The following is a 24,784-nucleotide window of genomic DNA, read 5'->3' on the forward strand; positions in this document are numbered from 1 at the left end:
ACTGGGGTCCCAATATCTATGTCCACTAGATATTAAAGAAAATGTGAAGGGAGGCAGAGTGATTGAGGCCAAAAGGTTGATCAGTAGGAAAGAGGGACAAAGAAGTGAAAGCTTATCAGTGCTGCTGAGGTTTTAGAAGGAATTGTCTGGAAAAGTACAGATAGGATTCCTTAGTTTCAATATCAGAGAATTTGTCCCATCCCCCATTGCGGTCTTTCAAATGCCAAAGAATGGGCCATGTAGCTGCTCAGTGGAAAGAAAAGATGTGTGGATGAAAACATGATTACGATGACTGTGGAAGCAATGTGAAGGTTAACTGTTGTAATTGTGTGTGGGGGGGGCGTAGTGCAGCATTTGGTGGATGCCTGGTACAGAGAGGATAGAATGGCCTAGAGATATAGAAACAATCATGATGTATCATACGCAGAGGCTGTAAGACAGATTGGTGGAACTACTAGACAGACTGATGGAGCTACTATGGCTGTTCCTGTAGTAAGTGGATCTACTGTCAGACTGATGGAGCTACTATGACTGCTCCTATAGTAAGTGGATCTACTGTCAGACTGATGGAGCTACTATGACTGCTCCTATAGTAAGTGGATCTACTGTCAGACTGATGGAGCTACTATGACTGCTCCTATAGTAAGTGGATCTACTGTCAGACTGATGGAGCTACTATGACTGTTCCTGTAGTAAGTGGATCTACTGTCAGACTGATGGAGCTACTATCGCTGCTCCTGTAGTAAGTGGATCTACTGTCAGACTGATGGAGCTACTATAACTCCTTCTGTAGTAAGTGGATCTACTGTCAGACTGATGGAGCTACTATGGCTGGATCTACTGTCAGACTGATGGAGCTACTATGGCTGCTCCTGTAGTAAGTGGATCTACTGTCAGACTGATGGAGCTACTATGGCTGCTCCTGTAGTAAGTGGATCTACTGTCAGACTGATGGAGCTACTATGGCTGCTCCTGTAGTAAGTGGATCTACTGTCAGACTGATGGAGCTACTATGACTGCTCCTGTAGTAAGTGGATCTACTGTCAGACTGATGGAGCTACTATGACTGCTCCTGTAGTAAGTGGATCTACTGGCAGACTGATGGAGCTACTATGGCTGCTCCTGTAGTAAGTGGATCTACTGGCAGACTGATGGAGCTATTATGGCTGCTCATGAATGTACGCTGTCAAAGGACAATTTGATAATGAATAAAGTTGACTTCATAGCTTTTTCTGGTAAGGTTATCAATACAACTCAGGTTGTGGAAAGCAGAATTGCCAGGTTGGAGGTTATTGTGGAGACAACAAAAGAGATATCGGGGGTAACAGATGTTACTGTTGAAATGGTTGTTGACATACTAAACAATCCTAAGGGTGTGTTTCAGCATGATATAGATAATGTTCCACCATGGTAATAAAACTCTGAACCAAATCAATCCTAACTTCTACCACACCCTCCTCCAAAAACCCCACCCCAACCAGGCTACCCCATGAAATGTTATCTATATCATGCTGAAACACACCCTTAGGATTGTTTAGTATGTCAACAACCATTTGGGAGATGATTGTTGGGGGATGGGGCTAGAGAAATGTAACTCATTAGCGCAGCTATGGATGCAGGGACTGAACATCCATGATATCACAATTATAGTTTTCACCATGTTTTGAGGCTATATGATGTTTGTTTACATTTCCTTTGTTTAAAAACAAATAACTTATATTCTTCAAGGATCAGTAGGTAATATTCATTTCTAAGTTTTTAAAAATGGCTGTAGCAACTGCTTATTGCCCCTTTAAAGTAACCAGCAGATTTAATGAAATGGTACGTCACGTTGAACAACAAAGAAGCTGATTGGCTGACACTGCCATTCCACAATGGCGACATTGGCTACTGCTAGCTAGCATGTGGACAAAAAAAATAACAATTTTCAGGATAAACTAGCAGCTCGGTGTAATCAAACGTAAAGGTAAGGTTGGAATCTGCTGGCTGACATTAAAGGTGATTTGCTTTTGGTTGGGGTTGTGCATATTTTTACTTTCTCTAAATTGCAAATAGGTCTAGGGGTCAAGCTATTGCTTATAAGTGAACGGGGTGAGTGGAGGGCAATGCTTCCTTGCTGTTACCTGTGTGTATTCACCAGGTACTACTTAGACTGAGCAAACTAACAAAAATCTGTACATTTCAACACAAAAAATTCAGATATCCATACATTTTGTTAAGAGTTGTGGCAGTATTGGATGTTGTTATAGGGAGGAGTATCCTGGGGAAGGTAAAAGGCTACACATTGCCACAATTACTTCTCACCTCTCCAGTGTGATAATTGATATGTGGTGAGCATTCTGACTACTCTCATAATTTAAAGCTTTTTGCAGTGTAAGACAAAGCATTTTATCATTCACTTGACATGTTTATTTTAAGTGTACATTTTAATATAAATGATAAGGGGATTATTTCATAAAAAGCAAAGAAGGAAGAAGCACTCTGTATTATCTTGCTCATTGGAGGGGATAGAAGTACCTTGAGCTCATCGAAGCGCAGGGTGAAATGCAGGATCTCTGCAAACTGTCGAGCCAACGCCTGCTCCTGCTCCAGATGCTGGGTGGGACTGCAGCGAGCGCTCGTCAGAGCCTTCAGGAGACCATGCAATGACCCCTCTGTATCAAAGAGATGGGGGGGATGGAATAGGGGAAGTGAGAGAAAGAAGGGAGAAAGGGAATGAATGGAGAAAGAGATAACGGGGGGGGGGGGGGGTGAATGGTGAAAGGGAGGGAGAGAGAGAAAGAAAGTAAGGGAAGAAAATAGGGGATATAATGGATAGATATACAGGGGGATAGGGGTAGAGAGGGAGGGAGACCAGGTGAAAGAGAGGGGAAAGTGGGAGATAGAGAAATGACATGGAGGGATTAGAATGAGCATATGCAGGCCAGATGGGATGAATGCGATCAGGATAGATGGACAGAGGAGGTGGAGGAAAAGATGGAGGGACATAGTCAAGGAGGGGGTAAAAAGAGGGGAAGATGCAAGTTAAATGAGAACTTGGAGAGGTGGATTAGAGATGGAGGGAGAGTGGTGAAAGTAGGCGAAAGTAAAACTAGGATATGGAGTAGTGTAACAGGAAATGATGAATATGAGAAGGACAGATGGAGCGACAGTAAAGGAGAATGGAAGGATGGAGGAGAAATCAAATCGAGCGGTAAAGCCAGAGGGCAGGATTTGATATGCCAAAATTTTGTCCTGAAGTAATTTAGGCTTGCCTAAACAAAGGGGATAAATACTTATGCAAAGACTATGTTTTAGTTATCATTTATATTAATCTTGAATATATATATATATTTCTACTTCTACTTTGAATATTACAGAGTATTTTGTGTGCATGGTTGACCAAAAAATTACAATTAAACCCATTTGAATCCCACTTTGTATGAATGCTTTTGCAAGGCACTGTAACTAGAATGTGCACCTTGTGTAATTCTATATACTATCCTAACTCACAACAGTAAGTTGAGACCCCAACTGAGTCCCCCACCAAAAATAATAAGAATAATAATTTGGAAGTTGATCCGAGGGTGTTAAAAGGGGGGACGGAGTTACCCATCCCTGCCCTAGATGCTGTCAATTGCCCAACTTATATGCATGCCCAATTAAGGCATATCTTTTAAAAACGTGATGTTGTGCTCCAAAGGAATATCTTGAAATAACATGTAGGTTGATCAAATAATCAAAATAAAAAGATGATTATGTATTAGCCTAGTGGTCATATGTATTTAGGCACATCATGTAAATGAAGTCGCAATGGATAGCCTACTGTTGCATCTAACTGGTTAGAACAGCTCATGAGGTGTCCTAAATAACTGTCGACGAGGTGTGACTATTATGACTAAAGAGGCTTCATGCGAAGCTTTTATTTTTACCCAGAAAAGTAGGAGTAAAATGTCTCTATTCACAGCACTTATGACCGCTTTGGGGTTGTCAAGGCATACTTACCCAACCTCAGAGAGAACTCATAGAACTTCTTTAGTTTCCCGACCAGTGGGACCACAGCAGCCCAGGCTCGCTCCTGTACCTGGTCCTCACTTGGGTTCTGTATCGCCTGGGTGAGAGTGAATGAGTTGAGTGAGAGGATTACAATGTCAGATGAAACTCCTCAATGGACCCCCTTTTTACACACAATGAGACGGTTTGAACAACAAACACATTTGTAAGAAGAATTCGGGAACATTTGCACAGAGAAAAAGTGATCAGTAGCTGAAGACAAAACTGGCTCCCCCGTTTCCATGGCAACCCTGAACACTAGCCTGTAATAAGCCACAATTGGCTTCTGGTAATGAAAGCCATAAGAGTTTGACATAACATTTCTAAATGTCCTTTGCGTTTAATTCAGTGGTATTAAAATGTTGGGCAAAAGGTGACACAGGGACCCCCATCATATGTTAGCAAAATGTCCATGTCAAGAAAGCTAACCAGCTGCCAGGTACTCGTGGGAGCTTTTTCAAAGCCTGGCAGATACTGTAATGAGTGTAATTTGCTCAATATTTATTGAGAAATAAAGTTCACATCTTAAAAAAATATGAATACTGAAGGTACATTCATAAAACATTTTTTTAAATGTTTTTTAAAAAGAATATTGCCTACTAACTGCTGTACCTCGGGGCCATGGACCTCAGGTTGAATACCTCTGCACTAGAATGCTAAAATATTCCAGTATTTTCCAGAACATTTGCTAAGATTGAGGAAATTTAACCAAACTCTGGTGTTTATTAACTTAACCCACCTGTCGTATCTCATCTCCTGCTCCGTTGTAGGACTGCAGGTCATCTAGGATAGCCAGAGCCTCCATCAGTACCTCGTTCACCTGCTCCCATACTGCCCTCTCTGCCTCTGTAGGCTGGGCATCTGGAGTAGGTCAGGAAGCAATTCAGAGCAAACATTGATACAACTTTTATAGTATGTTGAAGCAAAGTGGCGCAGAGTACCAGTATTCGTCTGTGCATCAGTGAGAGCATTGGGCAATTTTTGGTGTGATTCCTTTTTAGTTGTTAATTATCTCTACATGCAAAACAGACTAAAATAGTGCAGGGTAGCACTTAATAATAACATGTAATAAAGCATTTATAATGGATTAGTAGATAGTTTATTCGCCATTTAGTAATAATTACTCCCAAATTTGTAAAGTTAGTGACCTAGGTATTCACATATTTATAAACAACTATTTTATAGTGTTTCATAATGATTCCATTTATAAGATGTTTAATATAGGTTCTTATAAACCATTCACTAATCATTAGTTGAGTATTTTTGCGTGACCTCATCTAAATTGTGGGCTATTTATGAATACCTTATAAATGTATTGAGTGCCCAGTGTAATTTCTCACAAAACGACGGACATGCCATTTGTAGACATTTCAGCAGTACCTGATGATCCTTAAGGATTTATTTTGAGACCTTAAGGAGCATCAAGTAGTTTCGGAATGTCTACCAATGGCAAGCCCATCTTTTTGTGAGAAATTACACTGGTCATTCAAAACATTTATAAAGTATTTATAAAGTATAAATAGCCCACACTAGATGAGGTCATGCAAAGACTTAACTAATGATTAGTAAATGGTTTATAAGGATATTAATATCTTAAAAATGGAGTAATGATTACTAAATAATGAATAAACTATTTACTAATCCATTATACAGTACATTAAGTGGAGATATTATTAAGTGCTGCAAAATAAACTTGATTGTCTGTACATTATAAATAGTGTGTATGATTTCCCACCCAAGCTCGTCCCCTCACCCCAAAGGTCATGGCTACTCCCTCACCCTACTCCCCGATGTCTAAAGAAAGAAAAACAGAGAGCTTTTTCCAAAAATATAAAATTATGGATTTTTTTATTAGGAAAAAAATTTTTTTTTTTTTTTCAAGCCCATTTTTGCCAGCTTTTGTACACTCGGGGGTGCTCTTGCATCGTTTCATCAGCAACACTGCCTTCTTGTATTAATTTGATATGGAATGTTTCTTTGACTAAATGCATGTTGTATGGGCTAGTCTCCCCGGTCCTATTAATAGGATCATTAATCCTTTTGTTGTCACGGAGCAGGTAGCTCTTTCCTTCTCTGTATCCTACCTACGCGGGCCTTCGAAAGATTATTTGATCCATTCTACCAGATTTTTTAATCCCGACTCACTTCTCTGCATTTCTCCCTCTCTCGCCCTGCTAAAATCCCATAAACTAACGCTCAGCTAATTCCAAAAACTGACCTAAGCTGCAAATTCCAAGATGAGAGAGAGAGAGGGGGGAATAGAGAGAGCTGGGAGAGGTTTTTGTGAGCACAATCTGATCCTCCAATCAGATTTCATGCCAGGTAGAATTTCCAGACCCTGCTGTGCCTTTGAAGCCCTTAAAAATATTTGATCTAAATTTGATAGGTAAGCGCGATGCTCCTATGCTTTCCGCATCCCAATCCAATAGATTCACCAGATACTCTGTGAGGAAAAAAACTCCAGTTGTTATTGAAACGTGGATCAATAGAACAGACTGGTATTTTAGCCTTACCATGAATTGTTGCCTTAAGAGAACTATGCAAATCAAGGATCTGAATTGAACCGGATGGAAGTCATAAGTAGTCTCCAACATGTTGGACCAGAATTAAGAGGAAAAATAGGGCCATGGATTTGATACTTTGCTAATAACATGGTTGAGTTTGTACAGGGACGAGCTGAATGCATGGAACCTCAATCTTTTAGACAACTTCTAGATAACATCAGGGCTGAGGATATTTTAGGCTTGGGTAGTTTAGAGTAGGCAATTCAGGAAATGAAAGTAACACGTTTGTTTTAAATATCATTTCACCCCAATACACCACCCTACCAGCACTTTTTTCTTTGGAGGACTCAGTGACGCTATAGATGTGGTGTGTGCATGAATGCGTGTAAATCACTTACTCTCAAAGTCCAGGAAGAAATTCCCTGCATTGTTGTCTATGTCCCTGGTCAACACCTTGATCAGGTTCCCCATACTGGCAAATCAAGAACCTAAACACAGGGGGGTGGGTAACATTAGACATGCATGACAGGCTCATCCTTATTTAGTACCCTCACCATTCCTGTGGGCATTGCGGGGCACGTACGTCTGTGTGATTGTGTGTCTTTGTGAGACCATCTGTCCAGAAAACACGTGCATATTGCATGACGACTTCAAGATTAACATACAACCGAGTCTGCTTGTTTGAGTGTGTAAAATGCGTGTGTGTACGTGCCTGCCTAACCCTCTCTCAGCCACCTGCTCAGTCACGACGGACACATCTGGACGCCACAGAGAGCGTGACAGAAAACAGCTGCAACTTGGGGACAGGAACAGGGGGAGAGGAGTGTGTGCATATGTTTGTCGTGTGTGTGTGTGTGTGTCAAGCGTTCGTGCGACACCACATTAACTCTTCCCTCACTGCCAACTGCCACCTACAACAGGGCTTAACCTGACTAATTCATCGTAAGCACAGGGCTATACTACAAAGAAGGATCGATGAGTTAGCCAGCTATCTTGCCTAAATATTCTGAAATAACTTTTTATTTTGAAGATGGATAAGCTTGAAATGGGCATGGTTTAATTGATGTAACAAACGAAAATACATACAGTTGAAAGTCAGAAGTTTACATACACCTTAGCCAAATACATTTAAACTCAGTTTTCAATTCCTGACATCTAATCCATAAATAATTCCCTGTCTTAGGTCAGTTAGGATCACCACTTTAAGTATGTGAAATATCAGAATAATAGTAGAGAGTATGATTTATTTCAGCTTTTATTTATTTCATCACATTCCCAGTGGGTCAGACGTTTACATGCTATCAAATACTAATTGAGTGTATTGCCTTTAAATTCTTTAACTTGGGACAAATGTTTCAGGTAGCCTTCCACAAGCTTCCCACAATAAGTTTGGGTGAATTTTGGCCCATTCCTCCTGACAGAGCTTGTGTAACTGAGTCAGGTTTGTTGGCCTCCTTGCTCGCACACACTTTTTCAGTTCTACCCACACATTTTCTATAGGATAGAGGTCAGGGTTTTTTGATGTCCATTCCAATACCTTGACTTTGTTGTCCTTAAGCCATTTTGCCACAACTTTGGAAGTATGCTTGGGGTCATTGTCCATTTGGAAGACCCATTTGCGACCAAGCTTTAACTTCCTGACTGATGTCTTGAGATGTTGCTTCAATATATCCACATAATTTCCCTTCCTGATGAAGCCATCTATTTTTTGATGTGCACCAGTCCCTCCTGCAGCAAAGCAGTGTTTCACGGTTGGGATGGTGTTCTTCAGCTTGCAAGCATCCCCCTTTTTCCTCCAAACATGACGATGGTCATTATGGCCAAACAATTCTATTTTTGATTCATCAGACCAGAGGACATTTCTACAAAAAGTATGATCTTTGTCCCCAAGTAAAGATGCAAATCGTAGTCTGGCTTTTTTTATGGCGGTTTTGGAGCAGTGGCTTCTTCCTTGCTGAGCGGCCTTTCAGGTTGTCGATATGGGACTCGTTTTACTGTGGATATAGATACTTTTGTACCTGTTTCTTCCAGCATCTTCACAAGGTCCTTTGCTGTTGTTCTGGGATTTATTTGCACTTTTCGCACCAAAGTACGTTCATCTCGAGGAGACAAAACGCGTCTCCTTCCTGAGCGGTTTGCATATTATTGTTTGTCCAGGTGTATGTGGTACCTTCAGGCTTCTGGAAATTGTTCCCAAGGATGAACCAGACTTGTGGAGGTCAACAATTGTTTTTCTGAGGACTTGGCTTATTTCTTTCGATTTTCCCATGATGTCAAGCAAGAGGCACTGAGTTTGAGGGTAGACCTTGAAATACATCCACAGGTACACCTCCAATTGACTCAAATGATGTCAACTAGCCTATCAGAAGCTTCTAAAGCCATGACATAATTTTCTGGAATTGTCCAAGCTGTTTAAAAGGCACAGTCAACTTAGTGTATGTAAACGTCTGACCCACTGGAATTGGGTTTTACACATGCAATGTAGCCCAGGCAATGCCCTAAAAAAACTGTGATATTCTAAATAGACAGAATGCAGCTCGTGATTACGGTGATTAATGCTTATTCGTGCCGTTGACCTCATATCCACATCCATATTGTCATCTATTCATGGAAATTGTTAAAAGGAAAGTTGAGATTATTAAGGTTTTTTAAATGCTGCCCAGAAAGTAATTCAAACACACAGTATTTTAGATATGTTTGTAGCATACAGTAAATCCAAAATGATTGATTTTATACATGTATAGTACCAATCAAAAGTTTGGACACATCTCCTCCCATTCAAAGGGTTTTCGTTCTTTTTTAAATGTTCTACGTTGTAGAATAATAGTGAAGACATCAAAACTATGATATAACACATATGGAATCATGTAGTAACCAAAAAAGTGTTAAACAAATCAAAATATATTTTATATTTCAGATTCTCCAAAGTATTATTAACAAGCTTGATGACAGCTTTGAACACTCTTGGCATTCTCTCAACCAGCTTCATGAGGTAGTCACCTGGAATACATTTCAATTAACAGGTGTGCCTTGTTAATAGTTAATTTGTGGAATTTCTTTCCTTCTTAATGCATTTGAACCAATCAGTTCTGTTGTGACAAGGTAGGGAGAGTATACAGAAGATAGCCCTAATTGGTAAAAGGCCAAGTCCATATTATGACAAGAACTGCTCAAATAAGCAAAGAGGAATGACAGTCCATCATTACTTTAAGACATGAAGGTCAGTCAGTCCGGAGAATTTAAAGAACTTTGAAAGTGCAGTCGCAAAAACCATCAAGTCGCAAAAACCATCAAGCACTATGATGAAACTGGCCATCATGAGGACCGCCACAGGAGAGGAAGACCCAGAGTTACCTCTGCTACAGAGGATACGTTCATTAGAGTTTTAACTGGCTCTCATGAGGACCGCCACAGGAATGGAAGACCCAGAGTTACCTCTGCTGCAGAGGATAGGTTCATTAGAGTTACCAGCGTCAGAAATTGCAGCCCAAATAAATGCTTCAGAGTTCAAGCAACAGACACATCTCAACATCAACTATTCAGAAGAAACTGCGTGAATCAGGCCTTCATGGTTGAATTGCTGCAAAGAAACCACTACTAAAGGACACCAATAATAAGAAGAGACTTGCTTGGGCCAAGAAACACGAGCAATGAACATTAGACTGGTGGAAATTTCTCTTTTGGTCTGAATAGTCCACATTTGAGAATGTGGGGGTGCTGTACTGGTGACACTGTCAGTGATTTATTTAGAATTCAAGTCACACTTAACCAGCATGGCTACCACAGCATTCTGCAGCGATACGCCATCCCATCTCGTTTGTGCTTAGTGGGACTATCATTTGTTTTTCAACAGGACAATGACCCAACACAGGCTGTGTAAGGGATATTTGACCAAGAAGGAGAGAGATGGAGTGCTGCATCAGATGAACTGGCCTCCAAAATCACCCGACCTCAACCCAATTGAGATGGTTTGGGATGAGTTGGACCGCAGAGTGAAGGAAAAGCAGCCAACAAGTGCTCAGCATATGTGGGAACTCCTTCAAGACTGCTGGAAAAGCGTTCCAGTTGAAGCTGGTTGAGAGAATGGCAAGAGTGTGTGAAGCTGTCATCAAGTCAAAGGGTGGCTATTTGAAGAATATAAAATATATTTAGATGTGTTTAACACTTTGTTGGTTACTACATGATTCCATATGTGTTATTTCATTGTTTTAATGTCTTCACTATTATTTGTCAATGTGGAAATGAGTTTAAAAAAAACAGAAAAATCGTTCAATGAGTTGGTTTGTCCAAACTTTTGACTGGTACTGTATATAATCTGGTCTGTCTGTTGGTCTTACAGAATAGCTTGATTTATACTGAACGTACGTACGTTGTAGTTTACCCCTCTAGTCTACTGCATACCCATGTATCTGTGTAGTATACCCCTCTAGTCTACTGCATACCCATGTATATGTGTAGTATACCCCTCTAGTCTAAAGCATATCCATGTATCTGTGTAGTATACCCCTCTAGTCTACTGCATACCCATGTACCTGTGTATATGTGTAGTTTACCCCTCTAGTCTACTGCATACCCATGTACCTGTGTATCTTTGTAGTTTACCCCTCTAGTCTACTGTATACCCATGTACCTGTGTATCTGTGTAGTATACCCCTCTAGTCTACTGCATACCCATGTATCTGTGTATCTGTGTAGTATACCCCTCTAGTCTACTGTATACCCATGTACCTTTGTAGTTTACCCCTCTAGTCTACTGCATACCCATGTATCTGTGTAGTTTACCCCTGTAGTCTACTGCATACCCATGTATCTGTGTAGTATACCCCTCTAGTCTACTGCATACCCATGTATCTGTGTAGTATACCCCTCTAGTCTACTGCATACCCATGTATCTGTGTATCTGTGTAGTTTACCCCTCTAGTCTACTGCATACCCATGTATCTGTGTATCTGTGTAGTTTATCCCTCTAGTCTACTGCATACCCATGTATCTGTGTATCTGTGTAGTATACCCCTCTAGTCTACTGTATACCCATGTATCTGTGTAGTTTACCCCTCTAGTCTACTGCATACCCATGTATCTGTGTAGTTTACCCCTCTAGTCTACTGCATACCCATGTATCTGTGTATCTTTGTAGTTTACCCCTCTAGTCTACTGCATACCCATGTATCTGTGTAGTTTACCCCTCTAGTCTACTGCATACCCATGTATCTGTGTATCTGTGTAGTTTACCCCTCTAGTCTACTGCATACCCATGTATCTGTGTAGTTTACCCCTCTAGTCTACTGCATACCCATGTATCTGTGTAGTTTACCCCTCTAGTCTACTGCATACCCATGTATCTGTGTAGTTTACCCCTCTAGTCTACTGCATACCCATGTATCTGTGTAGTTTACCCCTCTAGTCTACTGCATACCCATGTATCTGTGTAGTTTACCCCTCTAGTCTACTGTATACCCATGTATCTGTGTATCTGTGTAGTTTACCCCTCTAGTCTACTGCATACCCATGTATCTGTGTATCTGTGTAGTTTACCCCTCTAGTCTACTGCATATTCCTGTATCTGTGTATCTGTGTAGTTTAGCCCTCTAGTCTACTGCATATTCCTGTATCTGTGTATCTGTGTAGTTTATCCCTCTAGTCTACTGCATACCCATGTATCTGTGTAGTTTACCCCTCTAGTCTACTGCATACCCATGTATCTGTGTATCTTCGTAGTTTAGCCCTCTAGTCTAAAGCATACCCATGTATCTGTGTATCTTTGTAGTTTAGCCCTCTAGTCTAAAGCATACCCATGTATCTGTGTATCTTTGTAGTTTAGCCCTCTAGTCTAAAGCATACCCATGTATCTGTGTATCTGTGTAGTTTACCCCTCTAGTCTACTGTATACCCATGTATATGTGTAGTATACCCCTCTAGTCTACTGCATACCCATGTATCTGTGTAGTTTACCCCTCTAGTCTACTGCATACCCATGTATCTGTGTATCTTTGTAGTTTAGCCCTCTAGTCTAAAGCATACCCATGTATCTGTGTATCTTTGTAGTTTAGCCCTCTAGTCTAAAGCATACCCATGTATCTGTGTATCTGTGTAGTTTACCCCTCTAGTCTACTGCATATTCCTGTATCTGTGTATCTGTGTAGTTTAGCCCTCTAGTCTACTGCATATTCCTGTATCTGTGTATCTGTGTAGTTTATCCCTCTAGTCTACTGCATACCCATGTATCTGTGTAGTTTACCCCTCTAGTCTACTGCATACCCATGTATCTGTGTATCTTCGTAGTTTAGCCCTCTAGTCTAAAGCATACCCATGTATCTGTGTATCTTTGTAGTTTAGCCCTCTAGTCTAAAGCATACCCATGTATCTGTGTATCTTTGTAGTTTAGCCCTCTAGTCTAAAGCATACCCATGTATCTGTGTATCTGTGTAGTTTACCCCTCTAGTCTACTGTATACCCATGTATATGTGTAGTATACCCCTCTAGTCTACTGCATACCCATGTATCTGTGTAGTTTACCCCTCTAGTCTACTGCATACCCATGTATCTGTGTATCTTTGTAGTTTAGCCCTCTAGTCTAAAGCATACCCATGTATCTGTGTATCTTTGTAGTTTAGCCCTCTAGTCTAAAGCATACCCATGTATCTGTGTATCTTTGTAGTTTAGCCCTCTAGTCTACTGCATATTCCTGTATCTGTGCCATGGAATAAAAGGGGAACGAGAGAGCACAGAAAAATGCCAAGAGCAGGAGAGGTGTGATCCGCAACTTGGGGGAAACCTGTGTGAACTTGCCACCCATCGAGTGACTGTGCATACATGTCTGACTGAAACATACATCTGAATGAACATACTTTGCAAATCTAGTTGAATGCTTTAGTGGGATCCACAACAAAACATTGTGACATACTAGACAGAATGAACATTTTGTAGAGGTGTACTATTTAGTAGTCCTATGGACTTGTGTGCTTGAAGTACAACTCAATGCATCATTACACCAGTTATTCAATTAGGGAGAGGCCTACATACAGTATTGTTTATTCCACCAAGGCATGCTACCACCAACTACTGAATCTGAGTGTTAGCCTCCTTTTTGCAGAGGCAGGCCTGCTATGCAGCCTCTTGTGTCTTGAGCTCATGTACACACACACACACACACTAGAGGTCGACCGATTATGATTTTTCGATACCGATACCGATACCGATACCCATTATTGGAGTTCCAAAGAAAGCAGATACCAATTAAATCGGTCGATTTTTATATATTTGTAATAATGACAATTACAACAATACTGAATGAACAATGAACACTTTTATTTTAACTTAATATTATACATAAAATAAATGTAGTCTCAAATAAATAATGAAACATGTTCACTTTGGTTTAAATAATGCAAAAACACAGTGTTGGAAAAGAAAGTAAAAGTGCAATATGTGCCATGTAAGAAAGCTAACGTTTCAGTTCCTTGCTCAGAACATGAGAACATATGAAAGCTGGTGGTTCCTTTTAACATGAGTCTTCAATATGCCCAGTTAAGAAGTTTTAGGTTGTTGTTATTATTGGAATTATTTAATTTTTCTCTCTACAACTTTTGTATTTCATATACCTTTGACTATTGGATGTTCTTATAGGCACTATAGTATTGCCAGTATTGATAGGCTTGAAATCATAAACAGCGCTGTGCTTCAAGCATTGCTAAGAGCTGCTGGCAAACGCGGGAAAGTGCTGTTTGAATGAATGCTTACGAGCCTGCTGCTGAATGCCGATTACTGATTGTTATGAAAACTTGAAATCGGCCCTAATCAATCAGTCGACCTCTAGTACACATGCACAAACAAATCTATTTTTTTTTTACCATGGACACTTCTACAAAGGTTTTTTAAAGGATTTATAAAATAGTAAAACGCAACTACAAAGGAGCTACTTTAACTTCATAACCAATTTGAATGCTTGCCAAATATTGAACCTCAGCAACATAAAGCATTCACAAAAAGATTATGGAGCAAACACGAAGCAAAGCAAGCATGTAACTAAATTCTTTAGGAAGTGTGTACATTATGTTGTTCCTAGGCCGTCATTGAAATTAAGAATCTGTTCTTAACTGAACTTGCCTAGTTAAATAAAGGTAAAATACATTAAAAAAAATGTACAGATAATATCTAATTAATATCTATAAACAACAGAAATCTCTTTAGAAAACTACATCTTATTGACCATTGTAAATCTAGGAGCTCTGAGAAGGTGTAATATTAGGCATTGTTATTTGCCTATGGGGTTTAAACTCAGTGATGCACAACAGCAATAGTTGCTTTGACATTCTGACTGTCGATACCACATTTTACAATAAGTATTATGGTAAACACGTAGAATGTATGCACACATGACTGTAAGTCGCTTTGGATAAAAGCGTCTGCTAAATGGCATATATTATTATTATATTATTAAACACATTAAAGGGCACCCTCCCACTGTTTTAGTACAACGCTGAGGGACGGGGCCTGGGAAATGTAACCACTCTCAAATTCATAGACAGAGCTATTGATGCAAGGACTGACCATCCATGGGATACAAATTATAGTGTTATCCTTGTTTTGAGGCTAGACAGTGTTTGTTCACAAACAATGGAGTACAAAATGCTTATATGTTGGATTCTGATGGGTTAGACATTTTAACTATTTTAAGTTATATTCTATTCTGAATTAAATAATAAAATATAATTAATTTAAGTCTAAAAATGGATTGGCACTGTGAATGGATACATTTCAGAAGAATGTAACTTTATCCGATCATATTTGTAGACCATGTGTATTTTAAAGAAAATGTTACGGTTTCTGCAGAGATCGCATTCCAGGTAAATGCTGCAGATATTGGCTCAATTGAAAATGACCTTTAAAGCCACAATATGTAGAAATGTCTCCGCCATTTCCTGGTTGCTAAAATTCTATCGTGTTCGACTAATTTCAGTTTTTGACAAAATCATTGTACAATCTAAATCACTGAGAAATAGCGCACACAGAAGGGATCGACAGCTCCGATAAACACACGTCTATTTGTGCATTTGGTCAGGTCGCCCACAAAGCTACATACTGGGACTTTAAAATGTCAAGCACGCTACAGCATCATTTTGGATTGAACCCTGCTTATGTGTTACCCTCAATTCGATGTATCATGCTAACTTCTAAAGGAGGGTAAGATGACGAAAAAGACAACTCCAAATATGTTGAAGGCTTCTGGGGACTAGTTCACATTGCTTTAGTCCTGCAGCGTGTTGCAGAGTGTTTAAAGACGGATGTGTCAATTTTATAGTGTGACAAATGTGCTACATCAGACACAAGCCACCCAGGAAGTTACAAAGTATCAGACTGGCATTTCCTCTGTATTTTGGTTTGGCTGTCTCGCTTGTCTTCTCCACTCAATTCTTTTTCCGCAATGTGTCAGTGTCTATCTTCAGTCTGTCAAACAGACATGCCAAGCTTAACAACACATTGAACAAATTGTAGCCAAGTAACAAAGGTAAACGCTACATCTGTCGGTGACAAACTCCAATTTCTCTTTCAGACCAGCAATAGACCATTAGTATAGCAGCAATGTGGTCTAGGAACATCCAGATGTTTACTTAACAGATGTGACATGCAGTGTATGATTGTGATAACATGTTGTTGTATTCATGATGTAATCATCATGCTACATTCATGGTCTCTGCAGCTTTATGTAAAAAATTATATCACAGGTAAACCTAAAACATTCAAGGAAGGAATAAAAACTTCATAACACCGGTACAAGCAGTGCATCTTCATTACCAAAACACTAGCATCCATGAAAGAACCCTGGCATACAGGAGAGAGACAAGAGGCCAAACACAAATCAACACTTACAGAGCTAGCTAGTCAGACAAGTATCTTTGCCTTAAGGCTATGTCAAGCCGCACTTAAGTTACGCTGCAGCACATAGGAATGCACAGCCAAAACCTAGACTTTCACTGACACAATAATGGCCACCTTCTGGTCCTGCCCTATGCAGACTAAACCTTGCTCTCCTATCATTTTGATTTCCATAACACTTCTTAGGCTCAACATTATAGTATTCACACACCAGAGATACAGTTACCTCTACATACCTTGAACACGTGTACATTCTTCTGTTGCAAGGTAAATGTTAAGGCAGAATCTACAGTTGAAGTCAGAAGTTTAAATACACCTTAGCCAAATACATTTAAACTCAGTTTTTCATCATTCCTGACATTTAATCCAAGTAAAAATGCCCTGTTTTAGGTCAGTTAGGATCACCATCTTATTTTAAGAATGTGAAATGCCAGAATAATAGTAAAGAGAATTATTTATTTCAGCTTTTATAACTTTTATCACATTCCCAGTGGGTCAGAAGTTTACATACACTCAATTAGTATTTGGTAGCATTGCATTTACATTGTTAACTTGGGTCAAATGTTTCGGGTAGTCTTCCACAAACTTCCCACAATAAGTTGGGTGAATGTTGACCCATTCCTCCTGACAGAGCTGGTGTAACTGAGTCAGGTTTGTAGGCCTCCTTGCTCGCACATGCTTTTTCAGTTCTGCCCACACATTTTCTATAGGATTGAGGTAAGGACTTTGTGATGGCCCCACCAATACCTTGACTTTCTTGTTCTTAAGCCATTTTGCCACAACTTTGGAAGTATCCTTGGGGTCATTGTCCATTTGGAAGACCCATTTGTGACCAAGCTTTAACTTCCTGACTGATGTCTTGAGATGTTGCTTCAATATATCCACATAATTTTCCTGCCTCATGAAGCCATCTATTTGTAAAGTGCACCAGTCCCTCCTGCAGCAAAGCACCCCCACAACATGATGCTGCCACCCCAGTGCTTCACAGTTAGGATGGTGTTCTTCAGCTTGCAAGCCTCCCCCTTTTTCCTCCATACATAACAATGGGCATTATGCCAAACAGTTATATTTTTGTTTCATCAGACCAGAGGACATTTCTACAAAAAGTACAATCTCTGTCCCCATGTGCAGTTGCAAACCGTAGTCTGGCTTTTTAATGGTGGTTTCGGCTTCTTCCTTGCTGAGCGGCCTTTCAGGTTATGTCAATAAAGGACTTGTTTTACTGTGGATATAGATATTTTTGTACCCGTTTCCTCCAGCATCTTCACAAGGTCCATTGCTGTTGTTCTGGGATTGATTTGCACTTTTCGCACCAAAGTACGTTCATCTCTAGGAAACAGAAGGTGTCTCCTTCCTGAGCGGTATGATGGCTGCATGGTCCCATGGTGTTTATACTTGCGTACTATTGTTTGTACAGATGAACGTGGTGCCTTCAGGCATTTGGAAATTGCTCCCAAGGATGAAACAGACTTGTGGAGTTCTACAATTGTTTTTCTGAGGTCTTGGCTGATTTCTTTCGATTTTCCTATGATGTCAAGCAAAGAGGCACTGAGTTTGAAGGCAGGCCTTGAAATACATCCACAGGTGCACCTCCAATTGACTCAAATGATGTCAATTAGCTACTCAGAAGTTTCTAAAGCCATGACATCCTTTTCTGCAATTTTCTAAACTGTTTGAAAGCACAGTAAACTTAGTGAATGTAAACTTCATGCACAAAGTAGCTATCCTAACTGACTTGCCAAAACTATAGTTTGTTAACAAGAAATTTGTGGAGTGGTTGAAAAATGAGTTTTAATGACTACAACCTAAGTGTATGTAAACTTCCGACTTCAACTGTATTTCCTGCAATTCAATGGCTATTTAATTTAATGATACAGAATATTTTGAGTAGAATATAACTTATAAACGCCTCAGAATAACCCAATAATGTAATTTTTCACCCCAAAAAATATTGGTAGACCGAGAGCTGTCTATTCTTTCGACCAATCGATTGGTTGACATTTCTTAATTCGATTGTGCTCAGACATGCTGTGCTGTGTTTAAAAAATGACAGCGAGTGAATGTGTGACTAGCACCCGTTGTCTCTCTGTCCTCCCTGCTGCTGCGACAACTACAGAACTTCATCAGTGTTTATGTTGCAACATAATTACAGAAATTTCTGACTGAGAAGTCCTGATACCGAAACTGATTCCCTATTCCTCAACTCTTGCTGTCTTTACATGACACATGTATGCATCGCATGTAGTTGACCAATAGGGCCTGAACTATAGCTTAATATCATAGTCACATCAATATATTGGTTATAACAAACTCCGAACACATGTGACAGCAAAACGGATGCAGAGGACGTGGCAAATAAACTCTAAACAGGGGCATGTTTACTGGTTGCTCGTGAGGTAAAGGGAAAGTCAGATGTGTGGAATAAATTTGACTAGTTGTGGGAAAAAAAAGAAAAAGAAGGTAAGGAGAAAGTACTAATATGTGGATCAACCATGTGCTGTTAGATTACAATATAATTTTCTGACCATTTGGAACAATGTAAACAACACTAAATACATGACAAGCGTACCAGAGAGTCTGTCGCAATGTTTTTTTTTGTAAAGCCTTTATTACAGCGAAGACTAAAAACAGTCACATTCATTTGTGAATGCAATTTCCAAAATGGAACGGTGTATTTTTTTGTTTATGCTAATTCTCCAAGGGTCGCTTTATTTTAAAACTAAAACTAAAATGCTTGATTGCATTTCAAATCATGAATGACTCATCTGCTGTGTGATGACACGAACAAATGAATGACTGACTGATGCAGTGGTCCTTCTGTAGCTCAGTTGGTAGAGCATGGCGCTTGTAACGCCAGGGTAGTGGGTTCGATCCCCGGGACCACCCATACGTAGAATGTATGCACACATGACTGTAAGTCGCTTTGGATAAAAGCGTCTGCTAAATGGCATATATTATTATATATTATTATTATATTATTATATTAAATATAGGCCTACGTGAGTTACGGTTTTAAGACTAAACAGGATGCACTCTTTGGCCTGCAGCTCGGTGGTGGTTACACAAAGCTGCTATACTAAGCCTACTAATAATAACAACATAATAACGATACGGAGATCAAGAAAAAGGAGGGTTATTATTTTTATAAATATTACTTTTCTGACAATTTTGGAAGAGTGTAAACAACACTAAATAAATGGTAAGTAATACCAGAGAGGCTGTTCTAACTAATAAAACGTGTAAAGCCTTTATTTCAGCTTAGCAAACATTAAAAACAGACACATTTGTGAAATTGTTTAACTGACATGTGGTTGTGTGAAGCTTGGTGTGAGTCTTGGTGCTCACTGAAACAGTAGGCTATTAAAGAAACACAAGCAGAAACAGGATCTGTCTTATTTCTGTCGATATATATGGATGATTTATAAAGCCAACCACATTTAACAGTTAGGTTATTGATTACAGACCTAATTAAGTTGGGGTTTCCTCTCTCCTCACTTTTCGTAGACAATAAGGCAGGGGCTGTTTTCTCGTCTCCTAACTCCGCTTCTCCCTCTACCGCATTGTTCTCAACACCAATATGCTGGTTAACGTTGCTATTATGCACATAGCAACATGGTCAAGGAAAAGGTGCCAATTCAACAGCGCACTGATGTTTCAGAACCGCAGACAACGACCGCTATCCAATGCAGGAGAAAGTGCATTTGTTATAAAATAATAAAATGTTTATTAGTATTGCACCATTGTTCTTACGTAATAAAACAATATACCATTTCAGTAGCACAAGTCTTAGTGATGGACCGTGCCATCCTCCACAATGGATTAGTCCACTCAGACAGGAACCAATCAGACTGGTGTCTTGTACACCATTCAATTATTTAATTGGTTTACTACTGCTCGACTAAAGAAATCTGTCAACATACTATCGACCAAACAATCAGCCAGTCAACTAAATGGAGACGGCCCTATTTAAAATGATGTCAGTCTATGAATTTGAAAGTGGTTAGATTTCTCTAGCCCAGTGACAGGGCTGCGTTTGGGCTGATACATCTATAATGCCATGATGTGTAAACATTCTGCCAGAGCAGATGTAGAAGCATGAACAAACTCATCACTATGTTACTACTCATACTCATTCCAATATTAGGAACTACGTTACTACTCATACTCATTCCAATATTAGGAACTACGTTACTACTCATACTCATTCCAATATTAGGAACTTCATCACTACGTTACTACTCATAATCATTCCAATATTAGGAACTTCATCACTACGTTACAACTCATAATCATTAAAATATTAGGAACTTCATCACTACGTTACAACTCATAATCATTCCAATATTAGGAACTTCATCACTGTTATAAATGTTTATTCTATTCCACTGAGCCATTTTATGTTTGTATTCTTATAATTTATAATTTATTATTGTTGTTGCATTGTCTAGAAGGAACCTGCAAGTAAGCATTTCGTTGGACAATGTATACCATGTGTATCCTGTACATATGACTAATAAAACTTCAACTTAATTTAGCAAAAGGTTTACTCTAAAACATAATATAATAATAATATATGCCATTTAGCAGACGCTTTTATCCAAAGCGACTTACAGTCATGTGTGCATACATTCTACGTATGGGTTTACTCTAAAACATGACTTCTTACTTAGAAAAATCAATATCAATGAAAGTTAAATCTCCCAAGAAGACTTCCACTATTGGCTGGCTGTTCCAAATGTGGACAGACCTGAAAGGATGGCACAAACTGAGAAGAGCCAATTGCGGCAGTCTTGGTTGATTTGAAGGAAGTCACCTTGCTGTGGATCTCATGTAGCTGAGTAATAACTCTAACCACAAAGTGGTCCCACTTTGAAATGGAATTACAGTCTAGTATACTACATACACCAATATAGTACTTATAACTGCAATACCTGTTTGCAGCATGCACAATTTCAAGGGTTTGCAAATAAACAGACAATAGCTGAACATGAGGTGATTACTCTACCCACTAGTAACTGACACCACAGCACAGAGATTGAGAGGTTCATCTCATTACAAAGGATGTATACCAAAAGATAGCATTGCAGTAGAGTCAGACATCAACTCCCACACTGAAGCTTTCAGTAAGTTCTCTGCACAGGTTTTTAACTCAAATAAAGTATGATCTGTGAAGTACAAGGCAATACACAACTCCAGCAAGCAGAACTAACAGACAAAGATCATTCTTAGTATGATAAGCCTTTCAAGCTGCAATATGTAACTTTTTGGGCTGTCCGACCATATTCACATAGAAATATAAGTGTTAGATCTGTCATTCCCATCGAAAGCAAGTCTAAGAAGGGGTCGATCTGTGCTATGTGCGGTATTTCTACACTTCCCGTTCTTAAGTTTCGTTTTTGCGTCTTGTACTTTCGGTTTTGTACATCAGTTTCAAACAGGTGTAAAAAACTATATTTTTGGTTCTGGAAAATATATTTCGCCGCTGTTTAGATGGTACAATGACTCTCTACGCTATACTTTATTGTCTTGTCACTTAAACCGAATTTAGGCTAATTATTCGAATTACAAGAACCAGGAAATGGAGGAGCTATATCTGCATAGCGCATCTCAAGTCCTTTAATTTCCATGCAGAATCATCAACCTTGTTCTTACAGATGCAATGCATGTCAAAGCACAGGTGACAGAGTCCTTTCTGTTTCATCACTGGCTATTGCTTCCTAAAATCTGCTAAACGTCCTCCTGCATATATTGTACTATCATTCAAGTGAATGCCTCTACGACCTCTTCTCTTTGCAATATATCGTAGTATCATTCAAGTGAATGCCGATAAGACCTCTTCTCTCCTGCTGCCTGCCTACCTTTCTCTCCTGGGAAATGTTATCAAGGCTGAATAACTGTTTGTAGTCTACTTGTAACCTTCAATAAAAAAAATCTATTGTATTGTATCGTTACACAAAATTACATTGTTGCACAAAATAACACATCTCAAACTATAAGTAACAATGCATAAGATCGGCAAAGCAAATGAGAGAACTTGGCGAATTAAATGCGTGTTTTGAATAAACAAAATGAGGAAGTGATATAATTACTTTGAAAAGCTGCCTTCACATTGAGGAAGTATGAGAATAGTTTTGCTTTTTTCCTTTCAATTTGTAAAGACTGGTTCTATTCTCACACCAGCAGAACTTCAGTTCTGTGTTCAACTATAACCATTTAGCGAATTATTTGACATAAGCATGATCATTCTTTGAGATGAGAATTTAAATCAACAAATTGCTTTCTCTTAGGCTATTCAATTTTCAGCCGTCGAGTTCATATGTGAGTTTGCTTTATCAGTTTATAACAATTTGAAGTATAAAGTATATAGGCTATCACTCAGGCGCCCAACTTCATTTGTTTACAGACAAAAGTGTTTCAACATGCTACAACCAAAACATTAACACATTTTTTTAGTCATGATACCTGTTGCTAATGCCTGAAATCATGCTGCGCGTTTGTAGTAACTCTACAAAGACGAATTGAAGACAATTTAGTACCTTCAAAGTGAAAGCACAACAGTAGATTACAGTCCAGATAAACACATACCTTCAAGATCGAGAAAGTATAGGTCTACACCTGGAATCGATAAGGAAATCTTCGTATTAACACGTAGAACTCAAAACAACCAGGTACGCGGTCCCGTGTGCCTCCTTTTGCATGACAGGCCAACCCGGAAAAATGATGGTTGTCAATTGCACAGGTTCCTTCTAGTACTGCGGATTATTTGTACGACGTCACCAGCCATCACCGAGAGGGCTGAACCGAGGTAAAGTAGGTTTTATATCAGACATTCAACAGACATTCAACAGACATTTGACATTTGACGTTAAATCTCTTGCTCACAATCACTTTTGCATTGTCATAGAAACATCAAAACAAGTGCAAATTATTTAAAAAATGTCTGGCCTACTTTTACAACCTTTGATTTGCATAAAAAGTTGTGTTGATTTGATAGAAATAATCAAATCATATAAAAATGCATTTTAGTCTTTTATCCTCAATACATTTTTAATGGATCATCATAGAAGCATCAAACTAAAACTAAATTATTCAAACCATCAATGGAACTGACACAAGGCATCACCGCCATACAAGTTTTGGTTTCGCTAATTGTGTTACAGAATTACCTGCCGGTGACTTTTAGCACACCATCTCACAGCCCTCTCTCAGAGACAAAATATGTAACTGGCCCTTCCCACCTCTGGCCCGAACCAAACCGATTGGTTGCTAGGGATCAGGTTGCCAGGTGCCTTATCATACCGTGGGGTCAGCCAATCAAAGGCAGTATATGAATCTGTTACTTTGAGGTTCTGGTCCTGTGAAACAAATTGTCAATTGCTCTCTGTGGACTAAGGAAGAGGAGACATTGCCCTGCCCTATAACTCCCTAGACTCTAAGGGCACGGGGCTGGATTTCTACTAAGCTAACATATTGCTCTCTGTGGACTAAGGAAGAGGAGACATTGCCCTGCCCTATAACTCCCTAGACTCTAAGGGCACGGGGCTGGATTTCTACTAAGCTAACATATTGCTCTCTGTGGACTAAGGAAGAGGAGACATTGCCCTGCCCTATAACTCCCTAGACTCTAAGGGCACGGGGCTGGATTTCTACTAAGCTAACATATTGCTGTCTGTGGACTAAGGAAGAGGAGACATTGCCCTGCCCTATAACTCCCTAGACTCTAAGGGCACGGGGCTGGATTTCTACTAAGCTAACATATTGAAATATTTTAAGTTGGTCGTTTAGCCATTAGATGTATACTTGTAGGATCGCTGTAGGTATAAAACAAATATAAAAAATATAAAACAAAAATATTTTTACATGTATTTGATGAAACTTACTGCTATTATCCTTTCGAAACACATTGAATAACAGATTCAAACATGGAAAACCAGATAGCTCAAAACTAAATCAAAAGGACATTTGTTTCGAAGTGTCCGTCCTATCTATGTGGTAGATCTACATCTCTTGTGTTCGTTAGAGTCTCGTCTTTCGATAGAGTGGTCATAATAGTTTGTAGCCCAAACTGTTCGGCGTACAGACGTTTTCGTGAGAAGACCGAATTTCGTAATGTCTCCTGGACTTTGAAACACCTCCGTAGCTCTGCCACTTTTCACCGCAGAAGCGGAAGGCCGATATCGGCAGATGCTGAGGATTGAGACTTGGCCCATAGCTGAAACGGACAGATTTTGATGGGGATTGTATTAATATGCTAATTAGGTGCATGCATTGCCTCCTTATTTTAAAATGATGTGTGCATGTGTTGGCGTGTCAGTGTCAGTATGTGTGAGTGTATGAGTAGAGTCCAGTGTGTGTGAGTGTATGGGTAGAGT

At 39.4% G+C, this 24,784-nt stretch overlaps 1 protein-coding gene across 1 annotated transcript in view; it reads right to left on the minus strand.

Moving 5' to 3' along the window:
* The window catches only part of fam49ba (family with sequence similarity 49 member Ba), a 40,224-nt gene extending 17,069 nt beyond the window's left edge, over window positions 1-23,155 (minus strand). Inside the window, exons 1-5 of the mRNA XM_046321967.1 lie at window positions 22,998-23,155; window positions 6,935-7,024; window positions 4,772-4,893; window positions 3,985-4,090; window positions 2,518-2,654 (exon numbers count right to left, since the gene is read on the minus strand). Coding sequence (XP_046177923.1) covers window positions 2,518-2,654; window positions 3,985-4,090; window positions 4,772-4,893; window positions 6,935-7,007 — 438 coding nt within the window. The 5' untranslated portion in view covers window positions 7,008-7,024; window positions 22,998-23,155. The remainder of the gene's footprint in view (window positions 1-2,517; window positions 2,655-3,984; window positions 4,091-4,771; window positions 4,894-6,934; window positions 7,025-22,997) is intronic.
* Between the last annotated feature and the right edge of the window lie 1,629 nt (window positions 23,156-24,784).

Source organism: Oncorhynchus gorbuscha, linkage group LG22 (assembly GCF_021184085.1).
Source record: "Oncorhynchus gorbuscha isolate QuinsamMale2020 ecotype Even-year linkage group LG22, OgorEven_v1.0, whole genome shotgun sequence".
NCBI lineage: Eukaryota > Metazoa > Chordata > Actinopteri > Salmoniformes > Salmonidae > Oncorhynchus > Oncorhynchus gorbuscha.